Source organism: Lissotriton vulgaris, chromosome 1_2, assembly GCF_964263255.1.
Source record: "Lissotriton vulgaris chromosome 1_2, aLisVul1.2, whole genome shotgun sequence".
Taxonomy (NCBI): domain Eukaryota; kingdom Metazoa; phylum Chordata; class Amphibia; order Caudata; family Salamandridae; genus Lissotriton; species Lissotriton vulgaris.
The window spans coordinates 322,054,710-322,072,677 of NC_141686.1; the positions used below are offsets into that span (position 1 = coordinate 322,054,710).

Genomic DNA, 17,968 nt, shown 5'->3' on the forward strand with positions numbered 1-17,968 from the left:
TGGAGACTCCTCATATTCAGGTACCCATTTTGCATTTTGGGGATCACATGGTGGGAGGTCGCCTGTCTCAGTTCCTTCACAGGTGGGAGGCCCTGTCTGTGGATCCTTGGATCCTTCAAACTGTGCAGGGTTTTCAGATAGAGTTTTACTCCACTCCTACTCAGACGATGTTTCCAAGACCAAGTTTTTCCCCTGTAGAGATGAGTTTCATCGACAAAGAGATTCAGTCTTTGTTGCTCAAAGGGGCTATTGTGCAGACAGAGCTGCATCCACACAGATTTGTGAGCACAATTTTCCTTGTGCCCAAGAAAGATCTGGGTTTCCGTCTTGTTCTCAATCTGAAAGAATTCAACGTGGGCGTAGTGTATCGCCATTTCAAAATGGAGGGCATTCATCTCTTACGAGACATGTTGTTGAGCCACGACTGTATGGTTCGGTTAGACCTAAAGGATGCCTACCTGACGGTTTCCATTTTTCCTCCTCTTCGTCGCTTTTTCCAGTTTCAGTGGCGCAATCAATGGTTCGAGTTTACGGCCATGCCCTTCAGTCTGTCGTACGCTCCATGGTGTTTCACAAAACTCATGCGGCCCGTAGTTCAGTGGTTAATGGAGAGAGGAGTGAGACTCAATATTTATCTGGACGACATTCTGATAATGGGTCAGTCTGTCGAGATAGTTCAGTTGCATCTTTCTTGGACTATAAGTCTCCTTCAGGAGTTAGGTTTTCTCCTCAATGTTCCCAAGTCTCTCCTGATTCCATCTCAGATGATCGAATTCTTGGGCTCTCAGGTAGATTCGGTGACGTCTCAACTTCTCTTGCCTCTCAAAAAGAGGTCTGCTATCAAGAAGGAATTGAGGAGAGCGCTTGCCTCTCCGACAATATCATTGAGGACCTTAGCCCGCCTCGTAGGGTTGTTGGCAGCGTCCATTCAAGCGATTTTTCCGGGTCCCCTTCATTACAGGGCTTTACAGAGGTTGAAGATCTTACACCTTCGCAAGGGTCTACATTATGCAGAACAGATTGCTCTCTCTCAAGAGGCGCGTCTGGAGATGAATTGGTGGTTACAACACATGGATGCTTGGAATGGCAAAGCCATTTTTTCGGGCAATCCCGGACGCCATCATCGAGTCTGACGCCAGTCGTTGGGGTTGGGGGGCTCGTTGCGGGACTTTGGAGACCGGTGGTCGTTGGTCTCAGGAGGAATTACATCTCCATATCAACTGCCTGGAGCTGTTAGCGGGCTCTTTTGCTATTCGGACTCTTTCTCCTCAGAAGGCCAGTTGTTGTATACTTCTGCGCATGGACAATGTGTCCGCGGTGCGCTACATCAATCGTCTGGGAGGTACCAGATCCCGCCTACTAGTGGAAATCACCAAGGATTTTTGGCATTATTGCCTGAACCATCACATCTCAGTGATGGCAGAGTACATTCCGGGTTCCTTGAATGTGGTGGCAGACTGGAATTCCAGATTCCTACGGGACTCAAGCGATTGGAAACTGCATCCCTGTGTGTTCCAAGCGTTGAACTCCAAATGGGGCCCGTGTGTTCTAGATCTCTTTGCCTCACGACTCAACAGGCAACTTCCCCTGTTTTACAGTTGGCGTCCGGATCCGTTAGCGATCAGCTCGGACGCCTTCCTTCAATCATGGACGATGGGCATTCTATATGCATTTCCACAGTTCGTAATGATCCCGAGATTGTTGGCCCACATTCGCCGACAGAGGGCGGAAGTAATCCTAGTATCACCTTGTTGGAAAGCTCAAGCGTGGTTTCCAGGAGCAATGACTCTGTCATGTGCTCCTCCAGTTCAAATCAAGTCCTTTCCGGAATTGTTGACCAACCCTGTCGGTCTTTTTCATCCGCTGATCCTGCAGGGCCAATTGTCTCTCACGGCGTGGAGACTTTCCGGCGACGTTGGCAAGTGCAGGGAGTTTCGCAAGACGCTCTCTTTTTCCTCTCTCAATCTTGGGCACCTTCCACTCACAAACGTTAGGAGTCCATTTGGCGGTGATGGGTGCGTTGGTGTGGTCAACAACAGAGTGATCCTTTGGGATCCCGAATCTCTGTAATTGTGAATTTTTAGTCTGATTTAGCCAAGTCTGGTATGGCTTTCAGGACAGTCAATAATTTTCGATCAGCCCTTTCAGCGGGTCATACTCATATTGACGGTAAACCAGTCGGAGAACATCCTTTGGTTTGTAAGATTCTACGAGGTATCAGGTTAGTAAATCCTCCTCAACCCAAATATCACACCTTATGGGATGTTTCTATTGTTCTCAGATTCTTGCAGTCTTGGCCGGCTAATGATGGTTTGTCGCGCAAACAATTATCGGCCAAATTGACTCTGTTACTTTGTCTTATATCATGTAGACGTGTATCTGATGTGCGTGCACTGGACTTAGCAGGTAGAGTATTTACTCCTTCTGGAGTTTCTTTTACCATTTCTCGTCGTACAAAGACAAATTCAAAATGTGTTTCTTACCCTGCTTTTCCACATCATAGTAAACTTTGTGTTGTGCAATGTTTGAAGGTCTATGAAGACTGTACTAGAGAATTTCGAAATGATGTGGCAGGTCAACTTTTAATTTCTCTTCAGAGACCTTTCCGCCCAGTCTCTTCAGCTACTCTAGCCAGGTGGGTTACTTGGCTTTTGACCTTGGCTGGCTTTGATTCCTCAGTTTTTGGAGCACATTCTGTTAGAGGTTCTATGGCTTCTAAGGCCCTTCTCCCTGGGTCTCGGTTACAAGACATCATGACTGCAGCGGATTGGTCATCTGAATCCACTTTCAAGACCTTTCCCAACAAACCTATTGTGGATATTGCGTCGGTGATAGTGGAGCAACTTTAAACTAGCATTATTTGAGCCTCCGTGGACTGACATAGAATGAAAAATTGTCTAGCATTCGCGACAAATAATTTTCAATTCTATTAAGGACACAGAGGCGAGAATAATCCCACCCAAGATGTTACATGATATTTAATGTATTATTGGTTTTCGACTGTTTTATATTGAATGCATTGTTTGATGCTATGCTTAAACTCTTGTTTTTACCCACCCAATTCTCATTGTGGCTGTTTTTAATTTAGTCCGACATGGGTATTATGGCTATGCTTCTTTTTCAGGTGATCAAAACACCCAATCCTGAAGATTCCGCTATCCTGACGTTCTTTACCAGTCTTCTGCGTTCCTGCAGGTTTCCTGAGGTGTTCCATTCAAGTTCCTTTGGATTCGAATTCTTTTACTTATAGACTTTGCAAAGAAAGAGGAAGTGCTTACGTCACTGGGACCTTATGTATTGATTACTGTCATGCTATTGGTGCATACCTGGAGGGGGTTGTTCTTCCGGGTTATGCTGGTTTAAAGTTAACTCTTTTGCTGCTGTGTTTTTGTCAGTAAAGTTAGAGAAGCATTATTCTCGCCTCCGTGTCCTTAATAGAATTGAAAATTATTTGTCGCGAATGCTAGACAATTTTTCATCCAACCCTGCAATCAGAGCCCGCCCCTGTTCCAACGCCTGCCCTCGCCTCTCGGCTCAACAGACAGTTACCCCGATTCTTCAGCTGGCGACCAGATCCGCTAGCGATCAGCTCGGATGCCTTTTTTTTCAATTGTGGGCGACGGGCATTCTATATGCGTTTCCCCCATTAGTCATGATCCCGAGAGTTCTGGCGGCATGAAGCAGAGATTGTGTTGATTTCCCCATGTTGGAAGGCACAAGCGTGGTTCCCCGTCGCAATGAGTCTCGCATGTGCGTCTCTAGTGCGGATCATTCCCTTCCCGGATGTCCTAACAGATCCGTTAGGCCTTCAACACCCGCTGGTCCTTCAGAATCCCCTAAGTCTCATGGCCTGGAGACTTTCCGGCGTCGTTGGCAAGTGCCGGGAGTTTCGCAAGACACTCTCTTTTTCCTGTCACAAGCGTGGGCACCTTCCACTCACAAGCGATATGAGTCTGCTTGGAGAAGATGGGTTGGTTGATGTAACGAACGGCAGGGTGATCCTTTGGGATCCGATGTGTATATGATTGCGAATTTTCTGTCAGAACTTGCGAGTTCAGGTATGGCGTACCAGACGGTGAATAACTTCAGATCGGCAATTTCAGCGGGACATCCACATGTGGATGGTAAACCTGTGGGGGAACATCCCCTAGTGTGTAAGGTTGTCAGGGGGATCCGGTTGGTTAACCCTCCCCAACCCAAGTACAAGGAACTTTGGGATGTGTCGGTGGTCTTACGTTTTCTGATGGCTTGGCCAGCTAATGAGGGCCTATCACGGAAGCAGCTTTCTGCCAAGCTTGCGGTTTTACTCTGTCTGGTTTCATGCAGGCGAGTGTCTGATATTCGTGCATTGGATTTGGCAGGTAGAGTATTTACTCCTTCGGGAGTCTCTTTTACAATTTCAAAACGTACTAAAACGCATTCAAAATGTATTTCATACCCTGCTTTTCCTCATCACAGTAAATTATGTGTGGTAAAATGTTTAAAGGTTTATGAGGATTGTACTAGAGAATTTAGAACTGATGTGTTAGGCCAGTTATTGATATCTCTACAGAGACCTTTCCGCCCAGTCACAGTTGCGACTTTGCCCAGGTGGGTTTCCTGGCTTTTGAGTCTCGCCGGTATTGATACCTCCATATTTGGAGCCCATTCTGTGAGGGGAGCTATGGCCTCTAAATCTTTTCGTTCCGGTTCCCGGTTCCCGGCTCCAAGACACCATGACTGCGGCGGATTGGTTGTCTGATTCCACATTCAAGACGTTTTATCATAAACCCATTGTGGATGTGGCCTCGGCGGTAGTTGAGGAACTTTAAACTAGCAAGTCAAGTTTCAAATCTTTATTTCGATCAAGTGGTCATAAAAGATATACAATAAACACATCATTTAAAATTCCAGTACGTCTGTAAAATACATACATTTTTTTTAAAAAGGAGTGTTAAAACTAGGGTGACAGTGTGACAAAAGCGAGGGATTTTCAAGAGTCTCCTGCCATCTTTATGTAACGGGTTCTAGCGTGCCACATTGCTGTTAAAAATTTGGCTAGGGCGAACACTGTTGGTGGAGATAAGTCTGTCTTTAAAACTCTGAATGCAGGGAGGAATGTTCTAAATCCCAGGTTTTTAAGCAGAGGGACGAGCCAAAATTGTCTACTTTTATGGTAGGCTCGACTGAAAAAGATAACATGTACTTCATTCTCCTTAGTATGGGCACAAGCAGGGCACATCTCTGTGGGCGGCCGACCGGCCCATGCTTTAGTGAAGGACTTTAAACTAGCATAATCAGAGCCTCCGTGGACTGCCATAGAATAAAAAATTAGCTAGCTATCGCGCCAAGAATTTTCAATTCTATTAAGGACACGGAGGCGAGGATTGTGCTTCTCTTTCTTTTTAATGCTACACACAGCAGCCAATGAAAATCATTGTAAATGTGAACAAACTACATTTCCCATGATGCAAACATACATCACATCCTGTCAAAGCCCATAAGAACTAGGCAACACCGGATATAGTCCTCTTTCTTTGCTACGAACATAAGTCCATTAAGAAACTTGATCCAACATGAATCGCCTCCAACGTGGAAGAACAGTCAACTGGAAAGAATCCCATCGATCCTCAAGACATTCAGTCCATCTTCTTTTCAGAACCTGAAAGGATGAGAAAAACATGCCCGTAAAGTCTGTCAAACAGAACATATCAGGGTGGGCATAATATTACAATACATGTAATAACCGGGTGGGATAATCCTCGACTCCGTGTCCTTAATAGAATTGAAAATTCTTGGCGCGATAGCTAGCTAATTTTGTATTCTATTACAGGACCGGAGGCTTCGTATTATGCTAGTTTAACGCTCTTGAAACACCACCGAGGAAATATCACCCACCGGTTTGTAGTAAAACTGTTTGAACGTGGATTCAGAAGACCAATCAGCAGAATGCATTATATCCTGAATAGTACATCCCAACATAAAACTCTTAGACGCCATGGCGCCCCAAACAGAATGTGCACCAAACACCTGAGTATCAATGCCAGCCTCTTGCATTATAAATTTCAACCACCTGGCTATAGTAGCCGCAGTAACAGGTCTGAAAGGCTTCTGTAAAGCAATCAACAATTGCGAAACACCTAGAGGTCTTACATTTTTTGTACATTCCTCGTATGCTTTAAGGCATTGCACCACACACAGTTTAGCATTGCTAGGAAAGGCATAGTAATCAACACAACGAGACATAGTCTTAGTTCTGGCTGTTATATTAAAGGAAACCCCTTCCGGGGTGAATACTCTACCCGTAATATCCAGGGCCTTCACGTCAGAAGAACGGCGACAAGCCGAAAGACAGAGTAACATAGCAAGTTTGGCTGAAAGTTGCTTTCTGGACAACAAATCGTTATGAGGCCAGTTCGCGAGAAAATCGAGCACTTTAGAGACGTCCCATAAGGACGTATACTTGGGCTTAGGCGGATTCGCAACCCGAATCCCCTTCAATAGTTTGCAGACCATAGGGTGCATACCTACCGGTTTACCATTAATCTGAGAGTGTCCCGCCGAAATCGCGGAGCGGAAGTTGTTAACAGAATGATAGGCTAGCCCCTCCGATGCTTTTGCAGAAAGGAAATTTATGATACAGGGCAGTCCTGCCCCCAAGGGATCCACGTGCCGTTCCATGCACCAACGAACCCAGCCCTTCCAAGCGGAAGTATACCGCTTCCTGATGGAGGGAGCCTAGGCTTGGTCAATAAAGGCTGAAGCCTGCTCCGAAAACTCTGGCATTTGCCAACGTTTCCTGAAAGTCTCCAGGCCATCAGAGTTAGATGCCCCGACAGAATCATCGGGTGTATCTCTCCCTGAGGGCCCTGGAGCAGCGTCGGAGAATCCGGGATCTTCCTGGGAAGGTCGCAGCACAGTTCCAGAAGGCCCGGGAACCACGGCTGCGACTTCCAAAGGGGAGTCACTAAAATCAACTCCGCCTTCTGACGCAGAACCCGAGAGTACAATCGGGGAATCAGAAAGAAGGGGGGAAACGCATAATTCAGTGACTGAGACCAGTCCTGAGAAAAAGCATCCGTCGCTAGAGCCAGCGGATCCGGTCTCCAACTGAAAAACAGAGACATCTGACGATTCAGGCAGGACGCGAAAAGATCGATCAGGCATGTCCCCCAAATCGATTGCAACCAGTGCACCACTTTCGGGTTGAGTTGCCAATCGCTGTAGTCCTTCAGGTGGCGCGAGTGCCAATCCGCCACCACATTCGACTGACCTGGGATGTATTCCGCCGTGACCGAAATCTGATGGGTCAGACAGTAATGCCAGAAATCCTTGGCTATCTCGACTAACATGGAGGATCTTGTACCCCCTAGTTTGTTGATGTAGCGCACCGCCGAAATTGCACAGTTCGCATTGCCCAAAAGGCAAATGGCCCTCTGGGTCCAGCCCGCCAACACATGCGGATCCATGGCCGAGTTGGATTCCTGGGCCTCCAAAGCCATCTCCAGGAGTTTTGCTAGAGGACCGACCACGTCCAGGAGTTTGTCCTGGCAGCCCCTCCATGCGCGGTCTATACCCTTTTTGGGGTCCTTGGCGAATTTCTTGAGAAAGGTGAGCATACTAGGGTCTATATCGGGGGTCTCCGCCACCTTGTCGGAAATGTCAGGCCGCGGGCATTCCGAGCGGAGTCTATTCCTAACCTCTTTGTCAAAACTCCTGCGGAGATTGTCATGGATATAGGCAGCGACCTCCGGGGCTGGGAGCCAATCGGAAGATCTTGGGTGGACGATATCTGCCGGGTCGAAAGTGAAGGGAGTGGACAGAGACTGGGCAGATTCCACATGCTTGGATTTCTTAGACCGCTTTTTAGGTGGAGATTCGTCACAAGTGTCAGTAGCAGTGGTAGTATCCGTGTCAGTATCAGTAACCACTACCTGGGTGTTCCTACCAGAATCAGGAGCAGGCAGGGAGGACATAGAGTAAGAGTGAGGCCAAACCTCTGAGGGCGCCTGAGATGTCGCTGCGCCCAGGGCTTTAAGTGGGATGAAAAAACTGGGGGGTCTTTCAAAGAGGCGTGGTCAGTGTAATTAGGGGAATGGCTTTAAATCACTTACACAAAAAATCTGTGCTTAGCATAGTGTGCCGCCCGACTTGTATTTTGTTGTTTCTGTCATTGCATCCAGATATTTGATATAAGTAACATCATACCTACATTAAGTAAGGAATATTGGCTTTGTCAATGGTTATTACTTGCAGAAGATAAATAAGCTGCAACTATGACTTGTATTATATAATATTGACAAAGCTTCCAATTAAATCCCTGGTGACACAATGTTGCTGCTCCTGAGTTTCAGAAAGAGAAGGGAAATCTAGAAAGAAAATGACTCTTAAAGGATTTCCCTTCCCCCACAACGCTCCCCTGGCATGACGTCACGCTGTAACTTCTCTACTACTGAGAAGTGAGCAGTGCGAGCAGCGCACATCCATGTGCCTGCTGTCTCGAAACAGGTCTCTATCAGGCTTTGTTTTGCGCCCTGGCACTTTTTTTCCGGACTGCAGTGACCGCAAATAGTTGTCAGTGACAGCAAACAGCTGTCACTGCAGTCTGGTTAAAAAACGGACTGCCTGTGTCAGGGCTCAAAACGGAGCCCGACAGAGACCCGTTTCGAGGCCCCCTGAAAAAAACTGCCGGTGCTCAGACCCCTTGAGACCCGGCCCACTTAAAGCCCTGGCTGCGCCCTTCTTCGCGGTATCAGCTGGAGTGAAACCCTTTTGCATTTTAGCAAACTTTTCCAGCTGTTTTGTGATCGGTTTCAGAGCACTAGCCAGAGCCTGCTGTACAGTTCCAGGAACTGCCTTTTCCAGGGCCTTGTTGACGGAGTCTTGGACAGTGGCGTCCAGAGCCTCAACAATTTTCTCTTCAACAGAAGGATTAACCACTTCCTCAGCATAGACATTCTCCTCATCATATGTCACCCAGTCCTCCATGGTGGCACCAAATTTATACATAGACTTGCTCATGATGACCAAGAGCAAAAGAAGAAGAGGAGTCACAGGGGGAGCCAACCCACAGCACAAGATATAGAGATAAGGGCAACCAGGTACCTAGCTCCTCAGCCAAAGGCTGTATAAAGTTATTGCAGCCCACAGGCGTAAATATGGAGCCAAAATCCTAAATTCAGTTCAAAGAGGTGTGCACCCTCTAGGCCCAGCAGTTATTGCAGCTTGCCAAGCGTCCAAAACCTCCTCCGATGGAAATCAGCAGGAGAATGATCGAGAAACTAACTAAACTGACCAAAAAACGGGCAGTAGCGATGTGCGTAGCCCAATCCTACCGAAAACCAGCCCAATTGGGCTACGCACGTTGAAACTATAGCCTAACTCTATCGGCTCCGAGCGTCTGAGGCCAATGAGGGAGGGCCAAGCGCTCTAATTAGAAGAAAGAACCTTGCCGTCGGCGAGTCGGTACCGTGCCCAGTCGTGAAAGTACAAATCTAAAATGCCCCCAAAGTCAAGCGGCAGCCGCCGCGATCTCCGCGCCTCCGCGCGAGTGCAGAAGGTCAAACACACATGCGGGACCAAGCGCGACACAAGCGCTGCTCCCGAAGCACCAAGGCGGCTACCCGGTGAGTTCGCGGCCCCTGTGCGCAAGGGGAAGAGGCGCGAACTCACTCGGCGCCGAGAGAGGAAGAAACGAGCAGCAAGCTCGAAGCAGGGCGCGCCGCAGCGCGTACAATAAACCTGAGCCCAAAGGGCAAAGCGGACACAGCACAATAATGCACAAAATAAAGCACAACAATTTCAAAAATACATCTCGCAAAGGCGCTAATCAAATAGGCACTTAACTGGCTGCGTGAGCAGCAAAGAAAGAGGACTATATCCGGTGTTGCCTAGTTCTTATGGGCTTTGACAGGATGTGATGTATGTTTGCATCATGGGAAATGTAGTTTGTTCACATTTACAATGATTTTCATTGGCTGCTGTGTGTAGCATTAAAAAGAAAGAGAAGCATAATACAAAGCCTCCGGTCCTGTAATAGAATCAGAGCCGGCCTCCTGTTCCAACGCCTGCCCGAGCTGAGCTAAACATGAGCGGTGAAAGAGTGGGCCAATCAGAGCCGGCCTCCTGTTATAACGCCTGCCCGAGCTGAGTTAAACATGAGCGGTGAAAGAGTGGGCCAATCAGAGCCGGCCTCCTGTTCCAACACCTGCCCCAGCTGAGTTAAACATGAGCGGTGAAAGAGTGGGCCAATCAGAGCCTGCCTCCTGTTCCAACGCCTGCCCGAGCTGAGTTAAACATGAGTGGTGAAAGAGTGGGCCAATCAGAGCCGGTCTCCTGTTCCAACGCCTGCCCGAGCTGAGTGAAAAATTGTCTAGCAGACGCGACAAAGAATTTTCAATTCTATTAAGGACACGGAGGCGAGGATTATGCTTCTCTAACCTTTACTGACAATTACAGCAGCCAATAAAACTTTAAACTTGCATGACCCCGGAAGGGCAACCCCCAACACTGGTCTGCACCAATCACTGTCCTTTCTCACACAATAACAGTCACTGAACACAGGAAACCTCCTCTTTCTTTGCGATTTCTTCATCAGTCCAAACCGAGACTGGAACCCAATGTGGTAACTTCTGAAACAGTTCCGAAGGGAATAAACTTCTCCTCATAAACAGCACAACAACGCAGTCCACAGGAATCTTTCTCAAGTCTGCTTGTGCTGATCACCTGAAACGAAAATATACATCGTAATAGCCATTCCAACACTCAGGAATACAATAAGCCATAAACATCATTCGGGTGGGTAAAATACATCACATTTCACAGTAATAATGCAAAATACATTTCTGCTAGCCCGGGTGGGATAATCCTCGCCTCCGTGTCCTTAATAGAATTGAAAATTCTTTGTCGCGTCTGCTAGACAATTTTTCATTCTATAATATGATAAAATGTCTTAAAAGTGGAGTCAGATGACCAATCTGCCGCAGTCATGATATCCTGAAGCCGAGAACCGGCACCAAAGGCCTTTGAGGCCATAGCTCCTCTAACAGAGTGTGCTCCAAATTTGGAGGTATCAATACCCGCTAGGTTCAACAACCAGGAAACCCACCTGGCCAGAGTCGCAGTGGTGACTGGGCGAAAAGGTCTCTGCAATGAAATCAACAATTGACCAAAATCATTCCTAAATTCCCTAGTACAATCCTCATATACCTTTAAACACTTTACCACACATAACTTACTGTGGTGAGGAAATGCAGGGTAAGAAATACATTTTGAATGTGTTTTAGCCCGCCTTGAAACATTAAAGGAAACTCCCGAAGGAGTGAATACTCTACCTGCCAAATCCAATGCTCGAATGTCCGATACACGCCTGCATGAAATCAAACAGAGCAAAAGCGTAAGTTTAGCGGAGAGTTGCTTTCGCGACAAACCCTCATTAGCCGGCCACGCTGATAAGAAGCGTAAGACCACTGCAACATCCCAAAGTTCAGTATACTTGGGCTGAGGGGGATTCACTAAACGGATCCCCCTGACTACCTTACACACCAGGGGGTGTTCTCCGACTGGTTCGCCATCCACATGCGGATGTCCCGCCGAAATAGCAGATCGAAAATTATTCACCGATCTATATGCCATGCCTGACCGCGCCAGGTCCGACAAGAAATCTACTATCATATGGACATCGGATCCCACCGGATCTCCCTGCCGTTCGTTACACCAACCAACCCATCGTCTCCAAGCGGATTCATAGCGCTTGTGAGTGGAAGGTGCCCACGCCTGTGACAAGAAAAAGAGAGTGTCCTGAGAAACTCCCGGCACTTGCCAACGGCGCCGGAAAGTCTCCATGCCATGAGGGACAACTGATCCTGCACCACTAACGGATGGCGAAGGCCCACCGGGTCCGTAAGAAGATCCGGAAACGATGAGATTCGCACTGGTAAGGCACACGCGAGACTCATTGCGACCGGAAACCACGCTTGTGCTCTCCAACACGGGGAGATCAAGATTACCTCCGCTTGTTGCCTCCTCACTTGAGCCAGCACTCTCGGGATCATGATAAACGGAGGAAAAGCATATAGAAGGCCCGTCGTCCACGACTGAAGAAAGGCGTCCGAGCTGATCGCCAAGGGATCCGGCCGCCAACTGTAAAACTGGGGCACTTGTCTGTTGAGCCGCGAGGCAAACGGATCTATCACACACGGACCCCACCTGTGGTCCAACTCCCTGAAAATCCTGGGGTGCAACCTCCAGTCGCTGGCATCCCTCAGGTACCGAGAATTCCAATCCGCTGTCACGTTGACAGAGCCCGGTATATACTCCGCCGTCACCGAGATCTGATGTGCCAGGCAATAATGCCAGAAGTCTTTGGCAATCTCCGCCAGGAGGCGTGATCTGGTGCCGCCTAGGCGATTTATATACCGTACCGCGGACACATTGTCCATACGTAGGAGAATGCAGCAGGATACTTTCTGCGGGGACAGAGTGCGAATCGCGAAAGAACCCGCTAGGAGTTCCAGGCAATTGATGTGGAGACTGAGCTCTTCGCGAGACCAACGACCCCCCGTCTCCACTGAGCCGCAACGGGCTCCCCAGCCCCACCGGCTGGCGTCCGACTCTATCACTACCTCCGGTGTTGCAGCAAAAATGGCTCTGCCATTCCAGGCATCCATATGCTCTAACCACCAGTTCATCTCCGTACGCGCCTCTGCCGACAGGGAAACCAGTTGGGCATAAGTCAAGCCCTTGCGCAGATGCATCGCCTTCAACCGTTGCAGGGCCCTGTAGTGCAAAGGGCCCGGGAAAATCGCCTGGATGGAGGACGCCAAAAGGCCCACCAGGCGCGCCAAGGTCCTCAAGGAAATTGTCGTAGAGACAAGCGCTCTCCTCAATTCTTTCCTGATCGCCACCCTCTTCTTGAGAGGTAAGAGCAATTGAGCCTTCACCGAGTCGACCTGGAAGCCCAGGAACTCCATCGTTTGAGAGGGAATCAAAATGGACTTCTGTGAATTTAATAGGAAACCCAACTCCTGGAGCAGATGAATCGTCCATGACAGGTGGAGCGAGACTATCTCTGGAGACCGACCCAAGATCAAGAGGTCGTCGAGGTAAATGATTAATCTCACGCCCCTTTCTCTTAACCACTGGACTACCGGTTTCATCAGCTTGGTGAAACACCAGGGAGCGGACGAGAGGCCAAAGGGCATGGTGGAAAATTCGAACCACCGGTAACGCCACTGAAATTGTAGAAACCGTCGATGCGGTGGGAAAATGGGGATCGCCAGGTACGCGTCTTTCAAGTCCAGACGCACCATCCAGTCCTGTTCTAACAGGATGTCGCGCAGCAAGTGTATGCCTTCCATTTTGAAGTGCTGATACACCACCCAGGCGTTGAAGTCCCTGAGGTTTAACACTAGTCGAAAGCCCTGATCTTTCTTGGGAACCACGAAGACGGTACTCACAAAGCCCTGAGCGTGTGGTGAGGTCTCCACCACCGCTCCCTTTTGGATCAATGTAAGTACCTCTGCGTCGATGAAACTCTGTTCTGGTAGGGAAAAATGTAGGGGAGCGGGTGCATGAAGCTGCGCTGGGGAGGCATAAAACTCTATGTGATACCCTTGTACGGTTTGTAGCACCCAGGGATCGGACGTGAGCTCTCGCCACCTGTGAAGAAAGAGAGCCACCCTGCCTCCCACCATGTGCTCTGAAGCACAAAGAACTCGTACCTGAGTAGGAAGTATCTCCTGAGGAATTCTGTTGGCCTCGATAGTTGCCACGATAGTTGCCTCTCTGTCCTCTGCCACCACCTCCCCGATTGCGGGAGGGATAGAAATTGGGTCGCTGATTGCCTCTGCCTCGTTGCTCTGCTCCACGCGAGGTCTGATTAAAGCCACGGCCGGCACCTCGACCTCGCTGACGTCCGGCCCTATCAAAAACACCGGAGTTGAACACCTTCCGGATGTTTGTTTGCGCTTTATCCAATGCGGAGAAAGTGGCAACATATTTGCCCATGTCTCTCACGAACTTATCTCCAAAGAGCATCCCATTAGCCAGTGCCCCTGCTTCAGTGAGGGCCATCTCTGCCAGTTGGGAATCGATCCTCATAAGGAAAGAGCGTCTCCGCTCTGTGGAAAGGGCTACATTAGCATTCCCCAGAAAGCACATGGCACGCTGTGTCCATTCCAAGACATCCGTCACGTTCAGTGGCGCGTTCTGCTCCTTCGCCTTAACTGCGGCTTCCATAATTTTAGTGAGGGGGCCCGAGATGTCTAACAACTTATCCTGGCAGCCACGCCATGCCCTAGCCAATCCCTTCTTGGGATCCTTTGCAAACTTCCTCATGAACGCCGCCATATTAGGATCCAATTCCGGCGTTTCCGCCACCTTTCCTACCAAAGATGGTCTAGGGCATTCGGATCTCAAGGTGGCCCTAACTCCACCCTCAAAGCCCTGACGTAAATTATTGCCAACATACTGCGCCACCTCGGAACAGGGTACCCATTCCGTAGATCTAGGATGGATAATGTTATTGGGATCAAATAACAAGGTCTTAGGGGCCTGACCGGCATCCTCCTTGCCTGCTGTGTGTTTCACCTTCCTGCTTTTGTTCCTGGAAACCACAGAATCCGCTTCCGAATCCGAAGTTTCAGGCGGGGACGGGGAAGAATCCCCCGATGTACAATTAGCCATTGAGCCATGATCCCTGATGACATTCCTGGCCATCTGCGCCAAAACCTGTGCCGAGGGAGTAGAGGTACCACCCTTACGGGCCGATTTAAACTTTCTCTTCCCATAATTCTGCAGGGGTTTAGTAAAAGGCTTGAGAGCCTTAATTAGGGCTTTATTAACTGACCCTTGGACCTGACTGTCCAGGGCCTCCACCAAATTTTCCTCCAACTGCTCTTCTTGTGGCTCATATTCATCATACTCATTGTACTCAACCCATTGGTCGCCCTCCTCGGCGTAGTACGCCATGGCTTGAAAGCTGGGAGGTGTGGAGGAAGTTCACAGGGGGGGAGCAGCCCAGGGGTGCCTCACACACACACACACCAAAGTCACCAAAGTCCAAGATAAACCCTATGAGGCAAGTCTTAAAGGTGGAAGGAGACCCCTTTTATAAGCACACAAATGCTCCCCTCGAGCCTGGCTCTGATCCGGACACGCTCCGGTTAGCGTTAAATTGAGGCCAAGGATTGATGCAGGGCTGAAAACGGGACGCGCGAGGCAGTCGTCAATTTCACCTGAAAGTCGGCGCCTCGCGCGTGCGCACAGCGTATGGGGCCGACACTCGCCTGCTCCTTGTGCGCGAGGAACCCGCGTCTGCCTCCTCCTACTCCACCGCCCCCTGCCGTTCACACAGCGCTCCGCCGCATCGCGCCACACGCGCGCTCACAAACATGCGGAAAACTTTCACCACACGGCAATAAACAATATCGGGGCAAGAACAATGAAAGCGCTGAAGCGCTACTACGATATAAGCCCTCTTAAATGCCAATACCCATATCACAACACGAAGTAAGGTAAAAGGCACTTAACCTCTTAAGCGCTGCTGACGGCCAACGGTCGTCACGAGCGCTACCTCCCCAGTGCTGCGCACGACCATTGGACGTCCATTCAGCACTAGTTCCAATGGACAGCGCAGCACTGGGGAGGGATATTTGCGAAGCAGCTAAGGTGTTAACTCGCTGCTGCAGCAGCAAAGAAAGAGGAGGTTTCCTGTGTTCAGTGACTGTTATTGTGTGAGAAAGGACAGTGATTGGTGCAGACCAGTGTTGGGGGTTGCCCTTCCGGGGTCATGCAAGTTTAAAGTTTTATTGGCTGCTGTAATTGTCAGTAAAGGTTAGAGAAGCATAATCAGAGCCTCCGTGGACTGACATAGAATTAAACATGAGCGGTAAACAAGCATTGGAAATGCAATAGGTCTCGCACCATTAGAGTTAGTGCTTTTAGAATTGTTTATGGGTTTTTTTGTAAATGTTTAGCATTTTTGTTTCCTGTAGCCAATGCTAAAGAATTAAAAATAAAAAAAGCCATAAACATTTCTTAAAGCTCTAACTGAAATGGTCTGAGACCTATTGCACTGTGTGAGGGTGAGGGGTTGAGGGTGGGTGAGGGTGAGGGTGGGTGAGGGTGAGTGAGGGTGAGGGGTTGAGGGTGAGTGAGGGTGAGTGAGGGTGAGTGAGGGTGAGTGAGGGTGAGTGAGGGTGAGTGAGGGTGAGTGAGAGTGAGGGTGAGTGAGAGTGAGGGTGAGTGAGAGTGAGGGTGAGTGAGGGTGAGTGAGAGTGAGGGTGAGTGAGAGTGAGGGTGAGTGAGAGTGAGGGTGAGTGAGAGTGAGGGTGAGTGAGAGTGAGGGTGAGTGAGAGTGAGGGTGAGTGAGAGTGAGGGTGAGTGAGAGTGAGGGTGAGTGAGAGTGAGGGTGAGGGTGAGGGTGAGTGAGGGTGAGTGAGGGTGAGGGGTTGAGGTTGAGGGTGAGGTGTTGAGGGTGAGTGAGGGTGAGGGTGAGTGAGGGGTTGAGGGTGAGTGAGGGTGAGGGTGAGTTAGGGTGAGGGGTTGAGGGTGAGTGAGAGTAGTTGAGGCTGAGTGAGGGTGAGTGAGAGTGAGGGTGAGTGAGGGGTTGAGGGTGAAGGTTTGAGGGCGAGGGTGAGGGGTTGAGGGTGAGTGAGGGTGAGGGGTTGAGGGAGGGTGAGTGTGGGTGAGGGTGAGTGAGGGTGAGGGTGGGTGAGGAGTTGAGGGTGAGTGAGGGTGAGGGTGAGTGAGTGTGAGGGGTTGAGGGTGAGTGAGGGTGAGGGTGAGTGAGGGTGAGGCTGAGGTGTTGAGGGTGAGTGAGGGTGAGTGAGAGGTTGAGGGTGAAGGGTTGAGGGTGTGAGGGTGAGGGGTTGAGGGTGGGGGGGTGAGGGGGTGAGGGTGAGGGGGTGAGGGTGAGGGTGAGGGGGTGAGGGTGTGGGGTGAGAGTGAGGGGGTGAGGGTTAGGGGGTGAGCGTTAGGGGGTGTGAGCGTTAGGGGGTGTGAGCGTTAGGCGGTGTGTAAGGTTTCCATCACCTGTGAAACAGCACTGCTGCTATTCTAGCCTATGAAGTCTGGTGAGCTGCATAATTCTACCTACGAACACAACATTTGCCATATTATATTTTTCAACCCTACCTATTCAATGTAGGTGCTCAGTCATAACTTATGACGGAGTTTTTTGACTTGCTATCGGAAAAAAGAAATGATATTTTGACATTTAAAGAAATAACATGGTAGAAGGAAGACAGTTTGAACGTGCAGTTTCTCATTTGTCTACTACACAGATTGCCATTTAATCATTTTAAGAGAAACTGTTAAAAAAAAAAAAAAAAAGTACAGAACCGATCGCTTTTTAGCAAAGCACATGTTGTTAACTTCCCCAAGATACTTTGCTTGCTGAAATTCAGTACAGGTACTACACCGGACCACTTTCAAAGATCACCATTCGCCACTGATTCCATCCCTCACTTGGCTCTCTGTATCACAATATTCCGGCGATTGCTAACCTATGCATTGTAGATAGGTTAATTCTTATAGGGCTCTATGTATACCTAACCCCAAGTTTGAATTAAACGTTCACAAACGTGTTATTTTAAGTTTCTTTAAAAGTCTGAAGTAACAATTGCAAAAGAAACAAAAAATGAAGGCGTCTTTGACATTCAAAGTTAAAGCAATTGAGACTCCATACACCAAAACAGTAGGATAAAAGTTCACAGTTGCACAGCACTGCCTCGCAGACACGCAAACTTAGCCGCAATACTGGCATGATTTTCATGACCCTTGACATATTATAACCACAAAGGGAATCAAAATGAAACAAGCAGACTAATGAGGTTTGGGCATTAGTACCTTATTAAAACAGATCGTTTACAATTAACTATATAACTAAAATATGGCTACGAAGAAGAATAGACACTCACTGAGGTTTCGAACTAAGAGCATCCTTCAAGCAGAGGCAACATTTACGATTTAGTGTAAACGTGTATAA

The 17,968-nt window shown here is 48.8% G+C and overlaps 1 protein-coding gene across 1 annotated transcript; it reads right to left on the reverse strand.

Moving 5' to 3' along the window:
* Positions 1 to 10,681: 10,681 nt before the first annotated feature.
* LOC147736619 (uncharacterized) lies at positions 10,682 to 14,949 on the reverse strand. Its single transcript, XM_086952647.1, has 2 exons — positions 13,701 to 14,949; positions 10,682 to 10,704 (listed from the first exon to the last, which is right to left on the reverse strand). Exons 1-2 carry the CDS (start codon positions 14,947 to 14,949, stop codon positions 10,682 to 10,684), a joined length of 1,272 nt encoding a protein of 423 aa, XP_086808773.1.
* Positions 14,950 to 17,968: the final 3,019 nt, after the last annotated feature.

Bases quoted from the DNA above. Each gene is read 5' to 3' on its own strand.
- LOC147736619 (XM_086952647.1), bottom strand. From the start codon at position 14,949: ATGGCGTACTACGCCGAGGAGGGCGACCAATGGGTTGAGTACAATGAG. The intron at 10,705-13,700 runs GTACGAGTTCTT...TTTTCGTTTCAG, and splicing joins AGGAGATACTTCCTACTCAG to GTGATCAGCACAAGCAGACT.